Source organism: Columba livia, chromosome 12 (genome assembly GCF_036013475.1).
Source record: "Columba livia isolate bColLiv1 breed racing homer chromosome 12, bColLiv1.pat.W.v2, whole genome shotgun sequence".
NCBI lineage: Eukaryota > Metazoa > Chordata > Aves > Columbiformes > Columbidae > Columba > Columba livia.
The window spans coordinates 11,024,397-11,046,902 of NC_088613.1; the positions used below are offsets into that span (position 1 = coordinate 11,024,397).

The following is a 22,506-nucleotide window of genomic DNA, read 5'->3' on the forward strand; positions in this document are numbered from 1 at the left end:
AGCATTTCTTCCCCCGCTTCAGAAGAGTGCTGTGCCTTTGTAAATGTTGAGGCAGATTATTAGGAAGATTTGCAAGAATAACTACTTTAAATGGTCACATTCATTTTAAAGAAAGGAAATATAATTGGTATTTGCATAGAAGAAAATGGATGAATTTAAATTTTAGTTGATTATAATTATTGTCATCATAATCATCATCATTATCTTTGTATGTCTAAATGACTGATTCAAAGAAGAATTTTAACACATTTCACATGTCAATGCAATTCTTTTCTGTTTTGTGCTTTAGTGCTTGGGGTTTTTCATTTGCTTTTTTTCAGTCTGAACTTTTCATGGAAGCTATTGTAATCTTTTTAAAAGGTGGAAAAATGTTTCAAAAGAAGTCAAATCTAGAAATATTACATATGTACTTTTTTCCAACAAAATATAATCAAATTGTACAGAAAACCAGACACATATATACTGTGTGATGGCACACCAAAACGTTCTTAAGGTGGACACTCTGAATAGTCAGGCTCTACATGAGTCTGGACTGTTTGACCAGGTAAAGGATATTGAACAGTGATAGTTACATACAAATTAGGAGGTGAGCTAACTTAAGTGGTTGTGCATTCACATCAAGGTATCATTCCCAAAGTCCATTAATAAATTGGAACTGCATGAAGACATTGTGCTCCTAAAGACTGTCTACAGTATTTTTTGTATTTCTATTTACATAATTATTTATATTTCAATACTATGTATATTGATAGAGTTGATATTTAGTTATGTATTCCATGTTATTCTTGCTACAGTAAAAAGTGTGCATTCTACTAGTAAGTCCATATTGTGTGAACTTATCAGTATTGACAATTGTCAAGAGTTCATATTCACAAAATGTGTTGGTGAAAACAGTTTATTTTTTACTGAGTTTATATCACAGAAAACCAGAGATGAGCAATCGGGACTACAAAGGCCTCATACTGTGCATAGCAAAATAAAAGTTGTGTAATTCCTATTTCCCTGAATAACTTTGGAATTTCTATGAAAAGCATGCATATTCCAACAGAGGAATCATTGTATGTGGTGTGATAGCTGGAATTCTTGATACCTGACATCTTTGAAAAACAGGACTTGGTTTTGCCTAACTGACACTTTAGTGTTAATATATGTTATTTGGTTCCTTCACTCTAAACTTTTAATGTAAACTACTGTTAACATGAAAAGAAAAAAACTCTTCTGAACTAAATTATCTCCCCAGCACAAAGTGGATCAACAATTTGATTCTCCATTGCATCACACCGCCGTAATTGTTAGCCCTGTGAAAGCGTGCAAGCTGCAGAGCTAACATTTTATTGTATGTTGTCTGACACATGGCATGAAGTGTAGAGTCGTGGATATATCTTTATTATCAGGAATTTAAGCTGCCGTTATACAATTGTTTAAGTACTGTGCACATCTTTCTCAGATGGCCTTGAAAGGCTGTTAAGTCAACGACAAAATTGGATGCAATATTAAATAATGCTAAAGAGTACATCAATGTCAAGAGAGTACTGTTACGGGGAAGAAGAAGAAGAAAGATTTAAGTCAGTAAACCCAAGCTCCAAACCCATTCTTTTCAGCCTTCCACTAATGGCTACTATGGGCAGCCGCTTCCACAAGGACCAGTAAGCCAAGTGTTAAAATGTTGTTTCTGACCAGGGTTACTGTGACTTGTGAGAACAATTGCTCCTCGCAGCCTTGCCGATGGCAGAGTTTCCTGATTGTCTGTTTTCAGATCATTTCCTGCATGACAAGGAATTCCCCAAATAGGAACAGGGAAGACAGATTCTAGCAGAAGCCTTATTTGTCTACATTAAATTAAATTACGGTGTCTCTTTCTTATTTCCTTGGGATGAATAGAAGTGTGTTCATGCCACTACACAGAAAGACGCCAGCAACTTCCAAGAAACATGCTTTGAGCTGTAAATAATCACACAAGAGATGCCACTGGCCAAGATACGGCCTGAGTAAGAGAGAACCTGTTGTAAGAATTTCCCTGAACTGCCTGTGACTAGAAAGACCGACAACTGAGGAGTTGCAGCACAGATACATAACACCTCTGGCCAAAAGACAGACTTTGAAGTTTTGAGAGCCTTCTGTTTCCTCACTATGTCCAGGAATATGAATTTTAAACATATATTTTTGTATATAAAAGGAGTGCACTACAAGGTAACTGGATTCAAGTAAGTTTCTCTTGATGTAAAATATCTGGCAAACACAGAATTCCTGGCTTACTTCATATACTGAAGTGACAACAATACGTTCAATCAACATTAATTATTAAAATAGAAAATAATATTGGTGCCTGAAGCTAATTCTTGCTCTATCATTCCTAAGCAAAAGCTTTTATTTTTTTTTTTAAATTCTCAACAGTTTTCTTTCATTCTTTTGCTTATGTCCGTACTTGGAGATTAAATAATACCTAAAATAGAAAAGAACTCGCAGTCCATTTTTTTTTTTTTTATTTAAAACTATATCCTACTTTTACATTTTAAGAAAAAAAAGATTCCAAGGTCTATATTAAACTACATTCTATTCTATATTTGTAGACTTTGTGACAAAAATACAGATGATCTTGGTATAGTATATTTAAAATAGTGATGAGTATAATTTAATCAAAGGGTAACACATTTCTCTAGAAAAACTCTGAAGAAATTTATTTGCTTTACAGTCTTCCTCAGTGCAAAACACCCCCAAATTCACAGCATCACAATATGAATGAAAGACATCAGCAATGGTCTCACAGGGTACTGAAAGGCTTCTGCACTAGAAAGATGGGTGAGGATAATTTTTAAAAACTCAAACTACAGGAGGGCTACACATGAAATAATAATGATCACAGGTGTTTCAACCTGTACTTTTAACTTGTGGTCTGATCATCCTTATGCCTCCACAAGTCACTGATAATTCCATCAAAAAGTCAATGAAGCTAAAGTATGTAAAGCCAGTTTTATGTAAGTCCATATATTTCTTCGTAGGTTATCAATGTTTGTCACATCATCTTTGACATGGAAATAAGAAAGAGGAAAAAAAATGAAGTCAATAATGTCTCTAGAAGATGAGGAAAGATACTGTTCTTTTTCTTGTGACTGTTCTTCATTCAAAAACCCACAGAACATACTGAGAATCATTTTGAGACACAGAAGACTGGTCAGGTTAAAACCAAAACCTATTCATATATATTTGATTCTGATCCTACTCTGTATTCCTTTGACTGAGATTCAGAGAGACTCAGTTCTACAATGGATTCAGACTCTCCGGATCACGCTTCTTTAACAGTGGTGAAATAGCAGAACAGGGCCCCAATGAGGCCTTTTCCTCAACTTCCTATAAAGAACTGTAGAGTATACTGGAGCTATTTTCATGAAATAGTTAGTTTTATTTTTAAAAAGCATCAGGTTCGTTATATTTTCTTTCAACCTCCTTCAGAGCTGTGCAGAAGTATGACCAAGAGCCAGCAAACAGCGGCAGTAAGGCTTCAGGATGAGGTTCACTCCTTTGGGAGCTGAAAAATAGACGAGAATTCTGAGGGAAAGGCTTTTGCAAAGTCTATATGAAATGAGTCAGCAGTTGTAAGAGATTACTGGCCTTCATGTGTCTATATGTCCTAGACTGTCTTCTAAAGAGTTTTTTTAGGATTTTTGTTCTTCTAAGGAAGTGGGATGTAGAACATCCTTGGCTTTATCAACTGCAAACGCTACTCCAAATGAAAGTGTTTATAAATTTCTTAATTTGCATTCTAAATGAAATGCCTCTAACCTCAGGCTTGTGGTTTAAGGATCAAAGGGTCAAAATGGTGTGTACTACCTCAGCCAGTTTGGACCAGTTCCATTGATTTTTACTTAAAACTCCAGATTGATTTCAATAAGAAATGGCAGCATAGATTGATATTACCATACAGCTTTCAGAAGAAATGTAGTATTTTAAAAGACAGTATCATAAAATTGATATACAATGCAGAATAGCCATTGATGCTAATTTGTGTCAATAAGATTTTTATAATTTGAAAATAATAAAATATTGAGATGTCTAGTAGTATCTGAGGCTAAAATACTGTTCACTTCCATGGAAACAGAAGCAGGCCCAGGTTCTGAATGCTAAAATATTATCTGTTGTGAAGTATTTAAATATTTTTTATTTAATTACCGGTTTAGATATTAAAAATATCAAAATATCCATATAATTTTAAAATATGGTAATTTTTAATATTTATTCTCATGCTTATAAAGGATATGCACTCCTGAATTATGTAAATCAATTATCTGTGTATGTGTGAAAGGCTGTAACAAGATCAATGAGACCTGAACACAAGGAGGCATCTTAGGATAACAGCTGCATTCTCCGGTAAAACAACAAACAAATGAATACACACTGTTCACCCCTGTGTTTCTCCCTCCCCCATGTAAAATCCCAGCTATTATCCTTTCCAATTGTTAGGTGCATAAAAAGAAAAACAAATAAGAACATGTAGCAGTCCATGTATCAGTACAGGCAAAGTACAATACGTGGTCACGCTGAGAGCCAAGGTAAAATGAAAGCTGTGCATTCCGTTTTGAAATTTGTTTTTGATGGGACTTAATGGTCAGAGTACACTTACAACCAAGTGCTGTATATTTAATGGCTGTATGGAAAACTGCAACTATGTATCTTTACTGGCTAAAATACATATTGGTTTTAAAGATGAGCTCAAGATAATTACTTTCACAATATTAATAATTCTGCCAACTAGATTTCCACAAAGTAGAGTCAATAAAATACTAAAAATATTTATTCAATAAATCAATTACACTTCTGGCTGAGTCTGGATAGCTATAAATTGTTTTCTCATTGATAAAATTCTGTTTATGAAAACCTATTTCCATGGAAATGACTCTTAAGATTTTAATTGGAAAATGTTTTGCAGTTAAACAGAGAATTAATGAAAGGTCTCCATGAGCCTCATACATTTAAATTAAAAAAAATAATTTTTTAATTGTTCCTTGAAGTAGAATGTAATGTCCATGTTTAAAAATACCAAAAAATATAAAGAAAAATTAAATACCTTCTTATCCCACTAGATGGTGGTGCCTTCAGATCAGGACCAAGATGCTCAAACAGACAGTACAGGAAAACTTTTGCTTTCTTTAGCAGACCTGCAAATATAGAGAGTGAGAGCTGAGGTTAATCTTGTTCCTCTGGGGATATTAACAAGCATTCAGGTATAATGACTTACTGAATATACTTCAGTATGAAGTCTTGTGTTCATAGTAGTATCCTACAAAGCGTGTTTTAACTTCAATAGACATCTAATAGTAGTAATTTTTCTTCCTGAGGAAGAAAAGGTGCAAACAATATTGAACCTCAATTACGACTGTATCTCAGGTAATGCAGCCTTATTATACAAAGGTCCTGGCTTTGCAATTTTACTGCTCTCTATCCTCAGTCAAAACCAAACCCCAGAGTAAAGTAGCGAATCATTAGCAACAACTGCATCTTGTGTTCATATATTTAATTGGAACAATCTTAATAGTACTACTCACATTTTTATACAACAAACGTACTCCTCACTTTAAGTAGAAAGGTATTTACACATCATTTAGACAAAAAACAAGTGTCTAAGCATTGAAAGGCACATCTCTTCAGTTACAACGGTCAAGTAAAATTTTAATGGATAGGAAAAGTAGATGGGACCTTGTTTGAGAGAGTGGTTTTGCGCATCGATTTTCCCGGGTTCCTGCAGTAAAAGGCCAAATCCTTCATGCCTCAAGTAAAGCCTGAACTGTTGAGCTCAACGCAGATTTTGTGAACTGGAGAGCTTGTCTCAGAGGCTGTGTCTGTTGAGGACCGTCGCAAGAGTGGGCTCGAAGTCCCACTCAACTGTTGTGTGGGAAGGAAGGCTGCTGATGCAGGCTCAACAGAGCTGGCACATGATGTCAGAGCACTCAGGGTATGACTCGTGCACCCATCGCCAGGGAGCCAGCTGGCCGTCACTCCTGCCCTGACAGGTGGTCCAAAGCAAGTCTCCAGTTCCCTGCGTACACAACAGGCCAGGTGGACAAAGTGCTGTTCACACGTGGGTGTTCCGGACAGCACACTCTGCAATTTGTGCAAGGGTAGTCAGAGACTGGTTGAAAGCAATTTGAAAGACTTGCACTGAAAAGAATAAAATAATTCTGAAGTGCTTTAATTTTGCTTAAATATGATGATGTACACTGACAGTATGAAAAATTGACATTAAAATGAAAAGCTGTTTTATGGATGAAGAACTCTGGTAAGAAGAGCCCTAACATAAGACTTTCCAATTGTTCTTTTTAAAGATGATGTAATGCTAGAGAAGTTAAGAATGTCGATAAGTGTCTTGGGAAAAAAAGTATTAATTAATAATCCCAGACCTCTATAGTGGTCCATAATTGTTGTTGCCCAGGGTATTTTACTTCACATCATCCTGCTCCCAAATGATCACCAAATTTACAATCCCTAGAGTAATTTCAAAAATAACTCTCTTTCTGGCACACTTTGATTCACATTTTCTATACATTCCCTTCCACTTATTCTACTCCTCCTATTGCACTCTCTCACTTTTCAATTCTCATGTTTGCAACATCTACTCAATTTCCTATTTCTTTGCAAACAATGTACATCAGTATGAGTAGTATTCAAGTGCTGACATATTCCAAATTAGTATGATTTCCAAGCAAAGATTACAGATCCAATAGTCCAGATACTTCCACATAAGAACACCACAACCAAAAAAGACTTAATCTGCAACTTTTAATGAGCACCTAGCAGGGGAATCCCTTTGTCTATGCAGAGGACTGGGGCAGAAAAACGGATACAAGAAACGGATGTGGATTCTTGGTTCTTTTGTAGGGTGTGGAGTATTTTGCATTTTCCCTGACTGCACTAGGGAGAGAAGATCTGCTCTTACTTCCTCTAGAAAGGTGGGTAGGATTTTCTGAAAACCTGAAGAAGCAAAATTCACTCCAGTCATAGTTACTTACTGCCATTAGGGGCTGAAACGCAGTATTTGCCAGGAGAGCAAGTTCCTTTATTTGATCTCTGACTGTACCAGTATAACTGCCAATCACAGGAAATACCTCTAATAACTCTTCCTTTTACTTAATAAGGAATACCACATCTTTAAAACATTAGAAACAGATGTCACTGCATTACTTCACTGCTGATGTATGTAATAGAAATGACACACTAATTAATTTAATGCAGTATAAATGTACTGATTATTTATCATGGCTGACAATAAAATTATGAAAACATTCAATTACAATCAGTGGTAATTCATTATTTATTGATTCTGTGTTATGCACACATTAATACAATACATTTAATTACATAAGAGAAGGTATCATTTTTCTATTGATACTTAGACATTTAGCTTCATCAGTTTTATTTAAAATCCTTGATGTTTAAGTGGGAAGTTTTAATCCACAGTTCCAAAAAAACTCTACTGAAATGTCAGAAATAAATTGAATACAAGTGTCAAGTACTAGTGTGCTTAGAAAAATGTCGGTAATAAGAATGACATACTAATTTCAGTTTCTTCATTTTGTCACATCAGTGGCCTACAGTTAATATCATCATGGTTACTCTTTCCTAAGTAAACCAAGGTATTAAACACTAAACTAGCAAAAATTAATAATGTGTTTTTCTTCCTTTTCAAGATTTTACTCGGAATTAGCAATATCAGTGGTTTGCATGCTCATGATATAAACTCAAAGATGACTAGGGTAAGTTAACAGCTTTAAATCAGTCCTGATTTAATTTTTTTGTTAAGGACTAGGAGAATATCATTGTCACTAGGATGCCAGCCAGACTGGAATTCAGCAAAAATGGTGTTTCATTTTGTTATGACTAGGGTGCATTGTTAATGCATGTTTCAGTTATTTTTTCATCCCTCATATTGGGCTCACCATTACCTTTGACCCTCATAAGTCTATGTTCACATATATCGCTCAGATGTATTTTAGTGAATAAAAATTAGCATTTTCTCCTATAATCTATTCACACTGGACATACCTATATCAAGGCTATACTGAAAAAAAAATCCACTGGGAATCTTTACATCTCAATATCTATGGAATTCCTTATTTTAATGACCTGCGTCATGTATGCTTGGCTAAAGTAGACGGAGATAAAACACAAATATCACTATTGAGCTGTCCAGTCTTCCAGAAACAAAATTATTATTATTCCTAATTAATTCCCTACTGTTTCACTTTAAAAGATGTCATTTTTTATCATTGTCTCCTCCTAGTCAGTTGTGTCACCCATCATTTTCTCTATAGGATCCCTGTAAGCCAGTAGCCACATTTATGCCAGCTGGCAATAAGTAATTCCCAGAAAGCTGTTGACTGGCCCTGTCTGGAATGACTGGGGCTTTCCTCTCTTCTCCTGTGTCAGAAAAGAGCTCTTTCACATTTCACTCCAATGGGGCATATGTAACGATGATAAAAACAAAAACAAATAGAACAACCTTTGCTTGACATTTTGCCATACAAAGACAGCTGACTTTTATATACAACTAATATGCAATATACCAATATTTCTATAGCTGTCAGTGTTAAGAAAACAGAGTATTTTGCATACCAGTCTGAAATAAACAAAAATATTTAAACTCTAATTTTAAATAAATATTCTAAAATACTCATTTGGGCTATAGGGAGCCTTACTAGTTTGTACACATTCGAATTACATACTGCTGGACTCCATTCAAATAAACCATCTGGATACTTCATAAGTGACAAGATATTACTGTATGATTGTTAGGCTTTAGTAACTTTGCCTTGCCTTTAATAAAATTACAGAGATATAATAATATTCATTGATATAGTTGAGTTGTATATGCTTAGTTGAACTGGACAGCTGCCTGGTATTAATTCTCAAACCTTGAGCATTTTCTTAGTTTTAGAGCAGTTCTTCTCTCCATGGATAGTCACCTCTCAAGGGTACTGTTTTTACTACAGCCTTTATGATTTTATATTGCTTCATGCCACTCCAGCTTGCTCGGTGTTGATGCGCAAGGCTTCCTCCGGCCTTGCAAAAATTCAGTCTTATTTAGAAATATATTTAGCTTATGGAAGACATTAAAGTCAAAAAGGAAAAAGAATTCTCACAGTGGCATTTGATTGTCACATTAATCTCAAACCAAAAAAATAAGTCTTTAAAAGGGCAAAGCCAATGAGAAATGTTTAAATCTGATTTATTAAATCTCCCAATAGCAATTATGTCCAGTAAATTAACCCACAAAAGTTTCTATTTGAAGTCAGTTACTTGTTATTTCTATAATTTCCAGTATGAAAAATCTCAGATGAGTTCAGGGCTCAACTGCACTAAAAACTTTGCTGAAGTGAATAGCCCCTGCCCCACAGTACTTCCAAACATAGGTTCTGATTCTAGAGACATGCATAAACAAGTTTAGGAAATACGAGTATTCTCATTGAAAGGTATTTGTTTAAACTCAGGTTACGTGAAAATTCTGCCTTAGTTTTAGGCAGCTAGGCTAGGGGCCTAAAACAAGTGACTGGCCTTGTTAGAATATCCATATAATCAATGGAGAAAAAGTGAGGTTCCTCCAGAGTGTAATTTAGATCATTTAAGTTAACAAATACAGCAATTTAGTTAGCACACAGTCATCTCCTCCCATCTCAAACTGGATTACTCACAATGCAAAAATATTAAACTTTGCAGAAAGGGTGTCTAAATAAGCAAGCTTAACAAAAGGAAGGAGATGGCACACACAAGCAGTGCTGTCACGGAAATTGTTGAAATGCTCTGTTGGCATTGCTTGTTTTGTAAACATTTGAAAAGTTTTGTTTGTACTTTTCTGCTTGCTTTGTTTACTGAATGCTTTAGGAGGAAACTGAAAAAAATGGGGGGGGAGGGAAGAAGTTAAAGGACTAGGAAAGAAGGAAAGATAAAAAGCTGAAAAAAAGTAGAAACAAACAGGAAAGAGGAATGTTGATACAAGGCAAGAAGGGGAAGAGGCTGGACAAAGGTGTAATGTAAGTACACTGGGAAAAGAAGCAAATAACCCATCTAGCGAGTGTGTCCTGGCAGCTGCTGGGTGTGTATCTGTTAGACTCAACTCCTTTATAGGAAATCTGTCTGACCACCTTTCAGGTCAACTTGTTTAGGGAGAAGAGGTGCACAAAGCTTGGTGGTTCTTGCATCAACTGACCTGGCTCAGGTGAAGGAGGCAAGACCTGCCTGGTTCCCAGGACTGCAGAGCTTTTACTTTTACGCAACTGAATGAGATACCACGTTGTGCTTCTGGAGGCTGCTTTACAGTCAGGCGTGCGGAGAGGACCGATGCCATTGTATCTAAAACACAATTGACGTCTTACTCGAATCTGGCAACACAAAGCCACGACACCAAGACCTCCCGAGGACGGACTTTGCCCCTATGCCCGCTCACAGCTCGCCCGTCCCGCCCGCGAACACTCCTTCGTTGGCTTTAGACCTGAATCCCCTGCGGTATCACCACTGCCCTGCCATCTAATCACAGGAAAGTGTCACCAAACCGCGTTGATCTCTCACTAAGTGAAAAGTCGGATTTATTATTTGCCTAACGGAGACCTGCGCTGCTGCTCTCTCTCCCTGCCTCTCCCGATTTCTTTCAGCTGTGGCAGCACACAGGTGTTAACGATCAGGAATGTACCAGAGCGCAACGACCGCTGAAACTACCTGGGAAAGGGGGACGGCGAGCGGGACCCACCCTCGTCCTCCTCTCTCTCAGAGCGGCCGGGTCGCGCTCGCAGGATCCCCTCACGGTCCAGGGGCAGCCCACCGAAACTTTCCCACCCCGCGGCGCCCAGACGGAGTTTTCGGGAGCCGGGAGAAGCGCGAACCGGGCGGGGTCCCCTCACACACCCGCACGTCCGCGACGCCGCTTCCCACTCCCCAGCACCCTCACACCGGCCCCGCGGCCCAGGTGCTGCGACTGGCGCTGCCCCGCCCCGCCGCCCGGCAGCCACTCGCCGAGGCCGCGCTTGAGGCGGGCGGGGCGCATTGGCTGGAGGGCGCTGTCACTCTTCCTCACCCCCCCGGCGGCGCTGGGGAGGGGTCTGGGCGCGCGGCTGGCGGCGGCCGCTGCGTGTGGGAGGGCGGGCGCGCGGCGCTGTTTTTAGTAGTACCGCAAAGAGCGCGAGGGGAGTGCGCGCGCGGGGCGCGGGGCTGAGGCGAGCGGCGGCAGCCGGGCCGGCCATGGCTGTCTCCGCGCCGCCCGTTATCGCCGCAACTTCCAGCGGCGGCGCGGGAGGCTCGGCGGGCTTGTTCCGGGCGGACCCGCTGTACTCCAGCCCCGCGGAGTCCCCGCGCCTCACCAACAGCCTCGTCAACAGTTTTCTCTCCGCTGGCAGCGGTGGGGCCGGCGCGGGCGGTGGCGGTGGCGGCGGCGGCGGCGGCAACGAGTGTAAGATGGTCGACCTGCACGGGGTGAAGGTGGCCTCGTTCCTCGTGGAGGGGCAGGAGCTGATCTGCCTGCCGCAGGTCTTTGATCTCTTCCTCAAGCACCTGGTGGGAGGGCTGCACACGGTCTACACCAAGCTGAAGCGGCTGGATATATCGCCCGTGGTGTGCACGGTGGAGCAGGTCCGCATCCTGCGGGGGCTGGGGGCCATCCAGCCCGGCGTCAACCGCTGCAAGCTCATCACCAGGAAGGACTTCGAAACTTTGTACAACGACTGCACCAACGCGAGGTGAGCCGCAAAACTTTGCTCGTCCTCCGGCCGCTGGGGGCCGGCGGCCCGCGGGGAGCCGTGCCCGCGGTGGGGGGCGGCGGGTCCCGGCCCCTCCGTTCTCCCTGCGGCGTCAGGGGCCGGGAGGGGAGCCCCGGGCTGCCCGGGGTGTGGGGGAGGTGAGCACCGCGGCGGTGCCCACACGGAAACTTGCTGGGGTTCCTCCGGCCCCCGGGCCGGCCGGGACCGCCGGGCAGCGGGACCGTTCCGTGCCCCACTCTGCAAAGTTTTCCCCCTAGCAGGGAAAGCGGATAGTTCCCGCATACACTTCTTAAAAAAAAAAGAAACCAGACTTTACTCCCGTATTTTTTTCCTCTGAAACTTTCCGTTCTACTCAGGCTCCCTCGCTCCCCAGAGGCGCAGCGCAGGCTGCGGCGCGGCGGCAGCTCCCGGGGAGGCCGGTGGCTCCGGCAAACTGTTGCTCGGTGTCGCTCCGGAGCGATCGCGCGTCGGGCAGCGGAGCGGGCTGGGGCGGCCGCAGCCCCTGCCCTGTCGTGCTTAAATCGCTGAGCCCGGAGCGGGTTGTATTAATGGGAGATCCCTGCTGGGTCCTTCGTCCGTGGGGCGGTAATCCTGGCTGGTGACCTCGTAGCTGCTGCCTTTAGAAATGATAATGATCTAATAACCACAAAAACCCTCTCGGGGCTTCATAGGAATACATAGTGGAGTGGGGTAGGATGGAGGGCAGGGTTCTCGGAGGTGACATGTCCGAGTTCAGCAGTTCGTGCGATAGCTCCTCAGGAACGTCCGTGGTTCAGTCGCTCCTGCTCCTGCCTGGCAGGAAACTTTCTGTGCAGTGGTGGTTTCTGAGCGCTTGGAGTGTGAGGTCTGACTTCCAGCATGCACGTATTTAGTAACTTTGCTTTTTGTGCCACTCTTTCCAGCTGGTTAGGACTGAATGTGTAGGATAGTGGTTTTTTGTTTTTGTTTTTCTTTTTCTTAGCACGTTAAGTACACGCTAATTAGGGGCCTGATCCTGTTCTCGCTGCGGTGAGCCTAAGCAGGAGCAGGCCGGACATCCATTCTTGAATAGCAGTATTTGTTTTGTTTCACATTATTTTATGTTAAAGGTGACATTTTAGACATGCTTGCACTCAATTCCTGGATATGTTTATTTGAAGTATGTGCTGTTGCTTGTGTTCTGTTTCTGTAACACCTTCTCCCGCTGCCTGTTTATTTCAATGTCGTGCACCTCTGTGACATCCCAACTACTGCCTTACTAAGATGATGGTGTTATAAATAAGGTTTGAGACTAATGTATTTAAATAAAATCAATATAAGATTACTAAGAGACATATTTAATATGTAAACGACTCCCTGAAATGTTTCTGAAACTCAACTAGCATGCAGGTTGACTGTTAAAGAAATATGTCTTTATTTCTGTGACCGTGCCAAAGTTTTTCTTTGGGGAAATCCGGGATCTGATTTGATGATACAGTCTTTAGATGCAAGCTGATGATTTCTGCTCTCTTACAACCAATGATTTAAGATGAAGAAATGCTGAGGTGTTAAATATTTAAAACTTGTATTTTATGACTTTTTTTCCTCTGATGAAGACTTAAGGCTGTGGTAGAATGAGGGAGTCAGTAGTGCGAGGAACAGCTGAGAAGGGAGGCTGGTAGAGCTGAGGGTGAGAAGCCGAGAGATGCTCTGAGAGGGTCTGAAAGGAGCGGGCGCTGGAACGAAGAGCGGGTCAAAGACTGAAGCGATGGCAAGAGCACTGCTGAGGGGGTTCTCGTAGGGCAGAAACAGGTTTGAATGGAGCCGGAGCTCTCAACTCGGAAAGTGCATTCAACACGTGTGTAAGCGCAAGCTCTCCCTGCCCATTTATGAAAACGCTATATATTTTAGCTTGTTCAGGAACAGCAGATCCCTTTACCTTTCCCAAAATGTTTCTCATTTATTGAAACACAGCTCAACCTTTGTTTATATCTCTTTAAATTGGTACTGGTTTGAATAACCTACTGATACCAATGTATTTTGCATCCATGGTTTCGGGTGTAATGCATCATAAGTGTTATCAGCACATAGGAAACTTTTCTCAAGTATTGTAACTTAAGAATGTTAATTGTGTTCCATCATGCTATTTGAATGCTTAGTATCTTATTTCATTTTTTTTTTTTTTTCTTGGACAGCCCATACTTAATGGGACATAATATTGGATAAAAATAGCTAAATACACGAGTGATCTAATTTTTGTTTGTTGTGAAGTGACTTGGGAAGCACTGCAAGTGCATGGTATCAAACAAATACAGCACAGTAGAACTGTCACAGCTCTACATGTAATATATAGGTTCTGTACCTGGGAAGGAAAGTTGTGAAAAAATGTGGTCTTTTAGAAGCTTTGTGTGTTATTCCACAGCATGGCTCAAGCATTACTTTCAACTCAGAATATTTTGTGTTGCTTTTGTAATATGTATTTTTTTAATTCATGGAGATTTGTATGTGTGTTTGAATACTGTAGAAATATTGCATTAATCTCAAGAGCTGCCAGAAAAAGCAATAAGAAATTCTTATTGTTTTCAATATTAAATGACTTGTAAAAGTCAACATCTCCTGTGCTAGTTTACACTTTTAATTGTTTTTTAATTGGGATGTGAACCATCAATTATATATATAAAAAAGAAAAATTCTACTTCTGCATACTCTGTTGCATTTTTTAGTCGACCTTGTCTACAGAGCTCATAAGAGCTGCAGAGACATATACTTGTAAGTGAAAGTTTTGTGTACATTTATATTCTGTGTATGTAATACTAGTTACCTATGTCTAGCATCTTTGACCTTTGTATTTTTTTGGACAGTGCATGTATAATTTTCATTCATGTGTAAACAATATGTTGCTAACTCTGTTGTAAGCCGTCATTGTTAGAAGATACTTAAATTATGGGCACATGCTTAATTTTAGTAGTAAAGTATAATGCTTGCTTAAAGTAGAAAGTGATAATGAGGTTTTATTTTAAAATGAAATTTAAAACTGTAGTGAGAGCACTTCCATGATGATAAATATATCAGTCCTTAAAATCAGAACTATTTGAGTATGATCATAACCTATTCTACAGGGTTTCTGTGTTTGGATGCTGTTGGCTGCTGGAAAAGCATGGTGTTGGTCTGGATTATTCAGTGAAGAGTAAGAATACTTCCCACAAAACAGCGTTTCATTACATGGCTTTTTTGTGTTTTAAAGTATCCAGTTAGGCTAATATTTTGTATTACTTTGGCTATTCACAAACAATAAAAGGCTTCATAAATGAATTTAAGCAGTAAATGCAGACATTTTATTTTATGAGATAATGAGGGTCTAGTCATGTTGTCTATTAAAAGCTACCCCATAGTCAGCAATACTCTGTCTTTTATTAGGAGAATGATGTCAAGATTATAATTAAAGCAATCCAGTCATGTAGCACTGCACAGAGCTTCCTTGTATATTGATTTTAATGTGGACATCTAATTATATAAACTTCTTTGACTGTAAATACTTAGTATGCATTCAGTGGGCCAAACTTGTGAATTTTGGAGGTCATAGCATGTTAAAATGAAAACAATGAACAGTTTCTTCATTTCCTTTTCTTCCTTGGAGAGGAGACTCAAAACATTCTCGAGAGAGGTCACTAGCAGAGTGGATTCTGCTAGAGATGCAGAAAGGAATTTTTCCACTTTCTGAGCAGATTAATTATACTTTTGGAAAAATCCCTCTTTCTTTTTTGGACATCTTGAAAGTCTGTGCTTGTTCAAAAGTACTGAAACACTTGAATATTTTCATCAGAAGCATATCTAATCTGGAGAAGCCTTGATTAAAATTCCCTTTTTTTCATGGCAATAGAGCTCCCCATTTGAAGTGTAACATGCTTTTCCTCCAAAATGGAGTATTTGTATGTTTCCTGCATGTGTATATGCATAATACATATGTAATTTTCTACTGAGACTTCTACAACTGAAAAATAACTGTGTTTTTGTAGCAAAGACAAAAAAGCTAAACAATTAGGTATTAATGATATTCTTGTTGCATATTCAAAAGGTCTTTGCAAGCATTTCTTCTCCTTTTTTTCTTTTCACCATTTCAACCTGCAGAACTCTTCACTGTCACTTCAAATCACACAATTCTACAAAGATAAAACAACATTTAAACTCATTTGCTTTGGGAGGGAAATTGAGCATTTGCACCCAATAAGCCTGATTGTGGAACTGCATGCAAATTGTGTTTTGATTTATCTCTTTTGCACTTTTTTCCATTTGAATTGATCTTGCATTAATTTTGCCAAGCGGCTCTGTGAGGCTGCAGATGTTGCCCTGTGTTTAATAAATCAATGAGACAGATCTGAATGAATCACTTCAGATGGATTCTCTGCTCGGTTTGATGTCTAGATGTTATTCTTAGCTTGTTATCATGACAGATGCATTAATGTTCCCATACACTGCCAGCAATGTCAAAGAGATTGAAGCTTTTAAAGTGGCGGTATCCCCTTTTCCCCCTTCTGTTGAAATAACTAAATTGCCTTTAGGAATAGGTCAAAATATAAATTCAATCGTGGCATTTTTCTTGTGGGGAAGATGCTAAACTTCTGATCCTATTATAACACAAAGTCAGACAAATACAGTTTCATACAGAATGATTAATTATTCCAAAATAGTGGAGATCAATATTAAAATCTAAACATAGCATAGCTCCTTAATAGAGTAACCACTTTCTGAACATTAATATTTCATTGTAATAGGAATGATCCAAATAAATAATATAAGACTCGAACATGTTAAAAGTGCTGCTATAAATAGAGTATCATTGTGTCCAAATTGATTACAGACTGAAGTGAGGCTTTTTCTCCATTTAGTTTTTATTATGTTATTTTAAAGTTAGGTGTGTCTGGATTCAACATATGTTAGATTGAAAATAGGAAAACATGTTTTTAATGTTTCTGTTGTTACTTACCACTTAGAGCCAGGTATGTTAGAAAAGTTGTTGATCACCGTTAATTTCTGATGTGAATAATCTGGTATCCATTATCTTGGAGCAGAACCTGTGGAACGCACATCATAAAAGAGGCTGGAATGTGTCTTTGTGGAATGGTTTTAAAAGATTGTACAAAGTGTAGAGTGCTCTGCCATGAATAATGAAGATCTATTTCCCAAGCAGGCTACGCACAGTTTTTATTGGCTTTTATTCCGCAGTGTTTATTAAATCACTTGTGGTCTTCCTTGTTTTTCTTTAGAAGATAAAATAGTATTTTGTGATTTGCTTCAATCATTTTGTTAAACTTGATCTCTTTCTCTATGACACTTTATTTTAATGTTAAAAATTATTGCAAATGTTCCTTTTCCTAATCTCTCCCTCAAACAGAACTTTGACTACTTGTCATTAAGGCAATAAATTGGAGAAACTGGCTGTAACAGATCTAGATTTCTTTTGGCATTCTTGGTATTCTTGCTCCAGTAGTTCCAATTTAATAAAGGAAACAATATAAGTAATAGAAATTCACAGTTTATTCCAATGAGTTTAAGCTTTAGCATTGTTATTTGCCTTTCTTTCACCAATACATCAATGTGTGGCAATAGCATTATACTTAGCCTCCAGAAGTGACCAGCTCTGTAGATGGGAAATTATTCTCACAGTGGGGCTATGGTTGGACACGCAGGCTCTGTTTGTGTTTCTGCATTTGTTTTAAAGGCAGGTGAAAAACAGCTTGGATAGAACTGAGGAGCACAGCAAAAATCACTGAATTAGAAAATCATGTTTTGTTGTATGGCAGTGGCCTTAGACCGAGAAACTACTATCTACCTACCTTGGAATTTTGCAGAGTATGTTTAAAATGAGCTTTCTGAGATGTTTTGAAGAATTGTATCTTCTTTATGCTATTGCTTACAGGCTGGAATTCACATCCTGTAAGAGCTGTTTGTCAGTATCAATATTAAAAAGGTGTTGAAATCTGGGCAATAAAGTGCCTGTTTTGCCTTTGCTGAGGTGAACCTCCTTTTCATGCCAGTGGAAGTTTGCCAGAACAAGGACAAATAACTTATAAATATTTCTAACATCTGAGCCCTTCCTGCTAGAGATGGGACATATTTGCTTAAAACCTTCATTTGAAAGACTTACACATTTATGGTATTTTCAAACAGACATTACATATTTGGGTCTGATCTTGTTCTTGCTGAATGTAGGATCTTTAATCTTTTCTGTGCCTGTTCCAGAAGCAGTCATTTTGGATTTTCTGAAGTTACGAACAAAATGATCCAACTCCTTACTTTAATATACCTAGAAAGTTCCCATCTAGTTTCTTTTACAAGTTCTTCATGTCATTATCAGTGTAATAAAACCCTTTAAGTGTATGGAAACTCAGCATTTTAATGATTATTTACGTAAACTATACTAAAGGCAAAAAGAAACATAATGAGGATACTTTAGAGTTATTGCCGTTGGTGACATGTTCCTTTGGTGTAAGCTAAGGCAAGATTTTTATATGTTACGATTAAATGTGCATTACCAAGCACAAGTACATTAGTCAGTAATGATTCTTAGTGATTTAGATTTATCCTGCGTGATATTAGAACTGTCCCCTGGGGCTACATGCTTTTGATCTTTGTTCCCTCTTGGTAAAACATGGTTATCCAAAGTGACTTAGTAATAGGGTTTCCCCTCTCCTCCTGTTCTACGACCTGTAAGAAACACTGATACCCATTAACAAATGTGCTTTGATACCTGCCCAGAAGGTTCCAATATCCAAATCCTGTAAAACATAAATTTGTTTGTTTTCCTTTCTTTTTGCTGGCACATCTACATTGTTGTTTTGTGTATGGGTATAAAGTTTATTGTCACCAGCAAGTGTGGGGAGATCATATTTCCTTGTCAGTACATCTTGACCTGCTAAGCCCATTTTGCTCATTAAAATATATTGTATCAGAGCCTTTCTTGACTCAAATACCAGTTCCCAAAAAATCAGAACCAAACCAAATAAATAGTGCTTGCTTTATTATTGTACAGTGGCTTAAAGTGTGATGTTTAGCAGTGTGTATTGTTGTGTGTATGTTAAGGTATAAAATGTTCGATTGCAATTGTGTGTGATCGTATCAAGTTTCTGGAAATTGATATCTGGTAACAGCATTTAACCTACATCTAGTCTGTCTGCTATTTATGTGATGGGTTAAAAAGAAAAAGTAGTATCGATCTGTTGCTGGATTAAAGTTTGAAATTGGCAACAGCATGAGCACAAAAGGCTTTTTTTATGATTTCTCAGCTTGCCATTGATCTACCAGTTTTATTGCATTCATTATTTATTAAAAGAATTTGCAAGCTAAACATAACGTTAAGCTAGTTTGCACACAGGGACTGCACTTAGGAAATTGAATGGAAATTGCATTAGAGATGAACATCTGTGCTATTTTTCCACTTGTGTGTTTATGGGTTTGTATAAAAGGTGTATTGGATTAACAGTTATAACCATTATAGCTTGCAGCAGTATGTTAGAACCTGAAGCATTTAGTAGTTATGTAGGAGAGAGACTATTTTTACTTATACTAAAAAGTATGGTAATGCTATCACAAACAGTGTTTTTATTGGATTGTTCTTCATTAATGGACTTTTTACTAGTAATGTGTAAAACTTGAGGTATATAGCTATTTTATGCATGTGTTTTATTATCTATGTTACATAAAGCTCCATTAATATTGTCATTAATTGAAGGTTTCTAGTGACAGTATTAGTTAAGGATTTGGCACATAGCAAAGTTTTGAAATGAAATGTGTTTTATTATATACAACAGGAATACAAGCATTGAAAAGACCCTTCATATATATTCCTTCAAATTTTTCCCAGCAATTCTTGCTAGTTTTCTGTCCTTCTTGAGCTAGGTAGCTTCTGGCATGTATCGTATCAGTAAATCAGGTGAAAATCTGAAGTATTTTGAAATATTTTCCCACTTCAGCTCACCAGTTCACTTGCCCTCAACAGTAGCTGTAGTTGTGTATGACATACAGAGTGTAGGATAGACATAGAACTTTGGGATTATCTCCTGTAATGATTTTGGATTTTTTTTTTGTGTGTGTGTGATTGAGCTTCTTCTATGAAATAGATTATTTTGCTTGAATACCTTATAGTTAAATAGGAGAAAAAAAAGGAATAATTACTTTATGGGCTTTGAGTGAAAAGTATATTTTTAGAATCAAGATGTTATCTACTGTATATGGTCTAAAAGCATGTACAGTCTAGTTTGTTTATGACTGGAATGTACTGAAATATACAATGTTTTGCATCGTCAGTGCACTTTCCTTTCAGTTGTCCTATTCAGGACTCAACCTGATACATCTCACCAGCTTGTTAAGACTTAAGGGTTTCCTGTGCTACGAAGCAGAAACGTTCTTCATACCACAAGGTTGTCTTTACTCTCTTGAATGCCACCTCTACACTTTTTTTTTGTTTGTTTTCCTCTGGTAGGATGAACCCCTTGAAGTCCCAATAGCATTTTGAACAGCAGTAGCTCTGATTTTTGGTTGAAAGAATCTTGATACTATTTTTCGACATTGTTCTGCACTCACTGTTATTAGTCTTCCTTGCTGCCGTTCCCAGCCATACACTCCTGTGATCACAGTTTCTGTATTATAGCAGACAACACATTTCAGCTACCCTTTAAATAAAACTGGAAGTTAGATTTAATATTAGATTTATGTAATTAATATATAATATACACACACATATTGATTGATATATATTCACACACATAATGCAATTTAATCTGAATTTCTTGATTATTCCAAAGCCTCTCTTCCAAACCATGGAAACCAACTTTGATTTTTGGAAAATTTTGTCAACATATTTACAAAGAGAAAGGCTTTGGAATGTTCAAGAAATTTGGTTTAAATTGCGTTTGCTATAGACACAAACTCAATTTCCTAAATTAACTTATATGGCTATATGAACTGTCTTGGTGTATTTACTACAAGTCTCTAATTTTTTTGAGACTTCTCATAGCCATATAATAAGTAACATTCTCAGAATGTAGTTTTATTTCTGTCCAGTCTGTGGCAAGACAAATTTTAGCTTGGGATGCCCTTGTGGTGCTTTCAGTCAACAGAACATCAAGTAATTTTTCTCTCCTGTTTCCAAACATGTATGGACACAGGAATTAAAACAGAACACTTTATTTTCAAAGTTAATCAAAAGTATTTCGCACTGGAGTTCCAAATCAAGTAATATTTCTATATTTGTAATTAAAAAAAAAAAAAGGGCTATGAGAAAGCCCTTAGCACAGACATTGTGCCAGTAGGGGGATTTAGTTACTTGCATGTTACAGTAATTTAAGAATTGCTAATTAAGAAGATCCAAGCTAGTTTAAAGAAAAAATATTTTGAGTTTCATTTAGAACTTCTAATCAGTATATTCAAGATATTATGCATTATGTTTTTTCTTACACATCTAACAGTTGCTTTTGCCTAGTACAAGTTTTGTGTGATAGCAAATGGACTGTTTTTGTAACAGTTGATCAGAAAATGCCCGGAGTCTGTGAAATTATATCCCTGTTGTTTTTTGCAAAGTTGATGAAGGCACCTCAGTTCACTGCTGCAGGTCCCTGGAGCCACCTCTTCTTGTCCTTTGTGCTTTTAAATATTGTTGTGTGCTGGCAGAGGGCAATTTTCTAAAAAGATGCTGAGATAATACTGAAAAATAGAAGTAGGAAAAAATGTCAGGTCTTTCCAATGGGACTTAAAATACACGTAGAAAAATGAACAACGACCAAACAAATACCAAAGCAAACCCAAACAAACAAACACTGACAAACCAAACAAAAAAACCCAAAAGATCCCAACTGAAACCAAAACAGCAACAAAAAGCCAAACAGAGCAAGGCAGTAAAATGCTGCCAGTTAGCAAACAGCAGAATGTGAATGCCGGAACTGGACCTGAGGTACTGAACTCAGAATTGTGTTTTCTCTGTTGTGTGAACTTTTTTGGGTATGCTTATAAGGCCTTATTTGTTGTATTTATATGGCAGTTCATGCATTGATAGGTGACTTCTCAAAATACCTTGAGTTGAGCATCTCATCATTCAGAAATCACTTGTACCTGCAGCAGGGTTGTTCTGAATATTGCGTAGAGCGCTAGGACACATAGGGAGATGACCTGTCGGTGCAGCTCGTGCTCTTGTGGGGAGAGTTGCTGGATGTGCTGTATGTATTATATATAATACCTTGTGCTCCCTGCTGTGTTCCTTGTGTGTGGCTCTGGGCTGTGCCGGTGGGAAGGGGCAATGCATTGATCGCAGCTTTCCCAGCCTGGGCACATCCTCCAGAAGGAGCCCTTGGAAGAGGTTTGGCCAGAATGATTACTGCAACACGCTGCAAACCTCGTGCTCCCTCAGAAGTGCTTGACGAAGTGATGTGATCCTGCAATACTGCTGTAGAACTGAGATTTCTTGTCTCCGATCAGAACCATAGTCACTCACTTCCTTCTGCTCCATTTTTATAATTTGCCTTACTTGTTGCATGACTGATTTTTTTGGTTCACACAAATCTGTTTCTTCCTGTTGGAACTCAATAAAGTTTCTGTCTTGCAATTTAATGAAATGCTTTTCTCTTGCATGTGAAGCTAGAGGGATTTTGGATCATCCATATATCTTGTCTTTTTAATATGCTTTCTTCAAAATTCCCCCAACAAGCAGTCCTCTAATAAACTGTCCCATCATCTTACTTTATTCATCCTTAAAGGTTTATGATTTTAGCTTTTAATCTTACTGACTGAAAAATTTAACCCTTTATTATACTGTGAGAATCTG

The 22,506-nt window shown here is 38.5% G+C and overlaps 1 protein-coding gene and 1 long non-coding RNA gene across 4 annotated transcripts in view; one reads left to right on the plus strand and one right to left on the minus strand.

The window, feature by feature from the left end:
- Window positions 1-2,365: 2,365 nt before the first annotated feature.
- LOC135580714 (uncharacterized) lies at window positions 2,366-10,970 on the minus strand. Its single transcript, XR_010475682.1, has 4 exons — window positions 10,702-10,970; window positions 10,196-10,338; window positions 5,063-5,153; window positions 2,366-3,526 (listed from the first exon to the last, which is right to left on the minus strand). It is a non-coding gene; the product is annotated as an uncharacterized LOC135580714 (long non-coding RNA).
- Window positions 10,971-11,086: 116 nt separating this feature from the next.
- DACH2 (dachshund family transcription factor 2) overlaps window positions 11,087-22,506 on the plus strand; it is a 252,170-nt gene continuing 240,750 nt past the window's right edge. Inside the window, exon 1 of one of the 3 annotated variants that reach the window (XM_065077857.1) lies at window positions 11,087-11,714. In XM_065077857.1, the coding sequence (XP_064933929.1) occupies window positions 11,221-11,714 (494 nt within the window). In that variant the 5' untranslated portion in view covers window positions 11,087-11,220. The remainder of the gene's footprint in view (window positions 11,715-22,506) is intronic. The other 2 variants (XM_065077858.1, XM_005512245.4) reach the window with 2 other exon arrangements.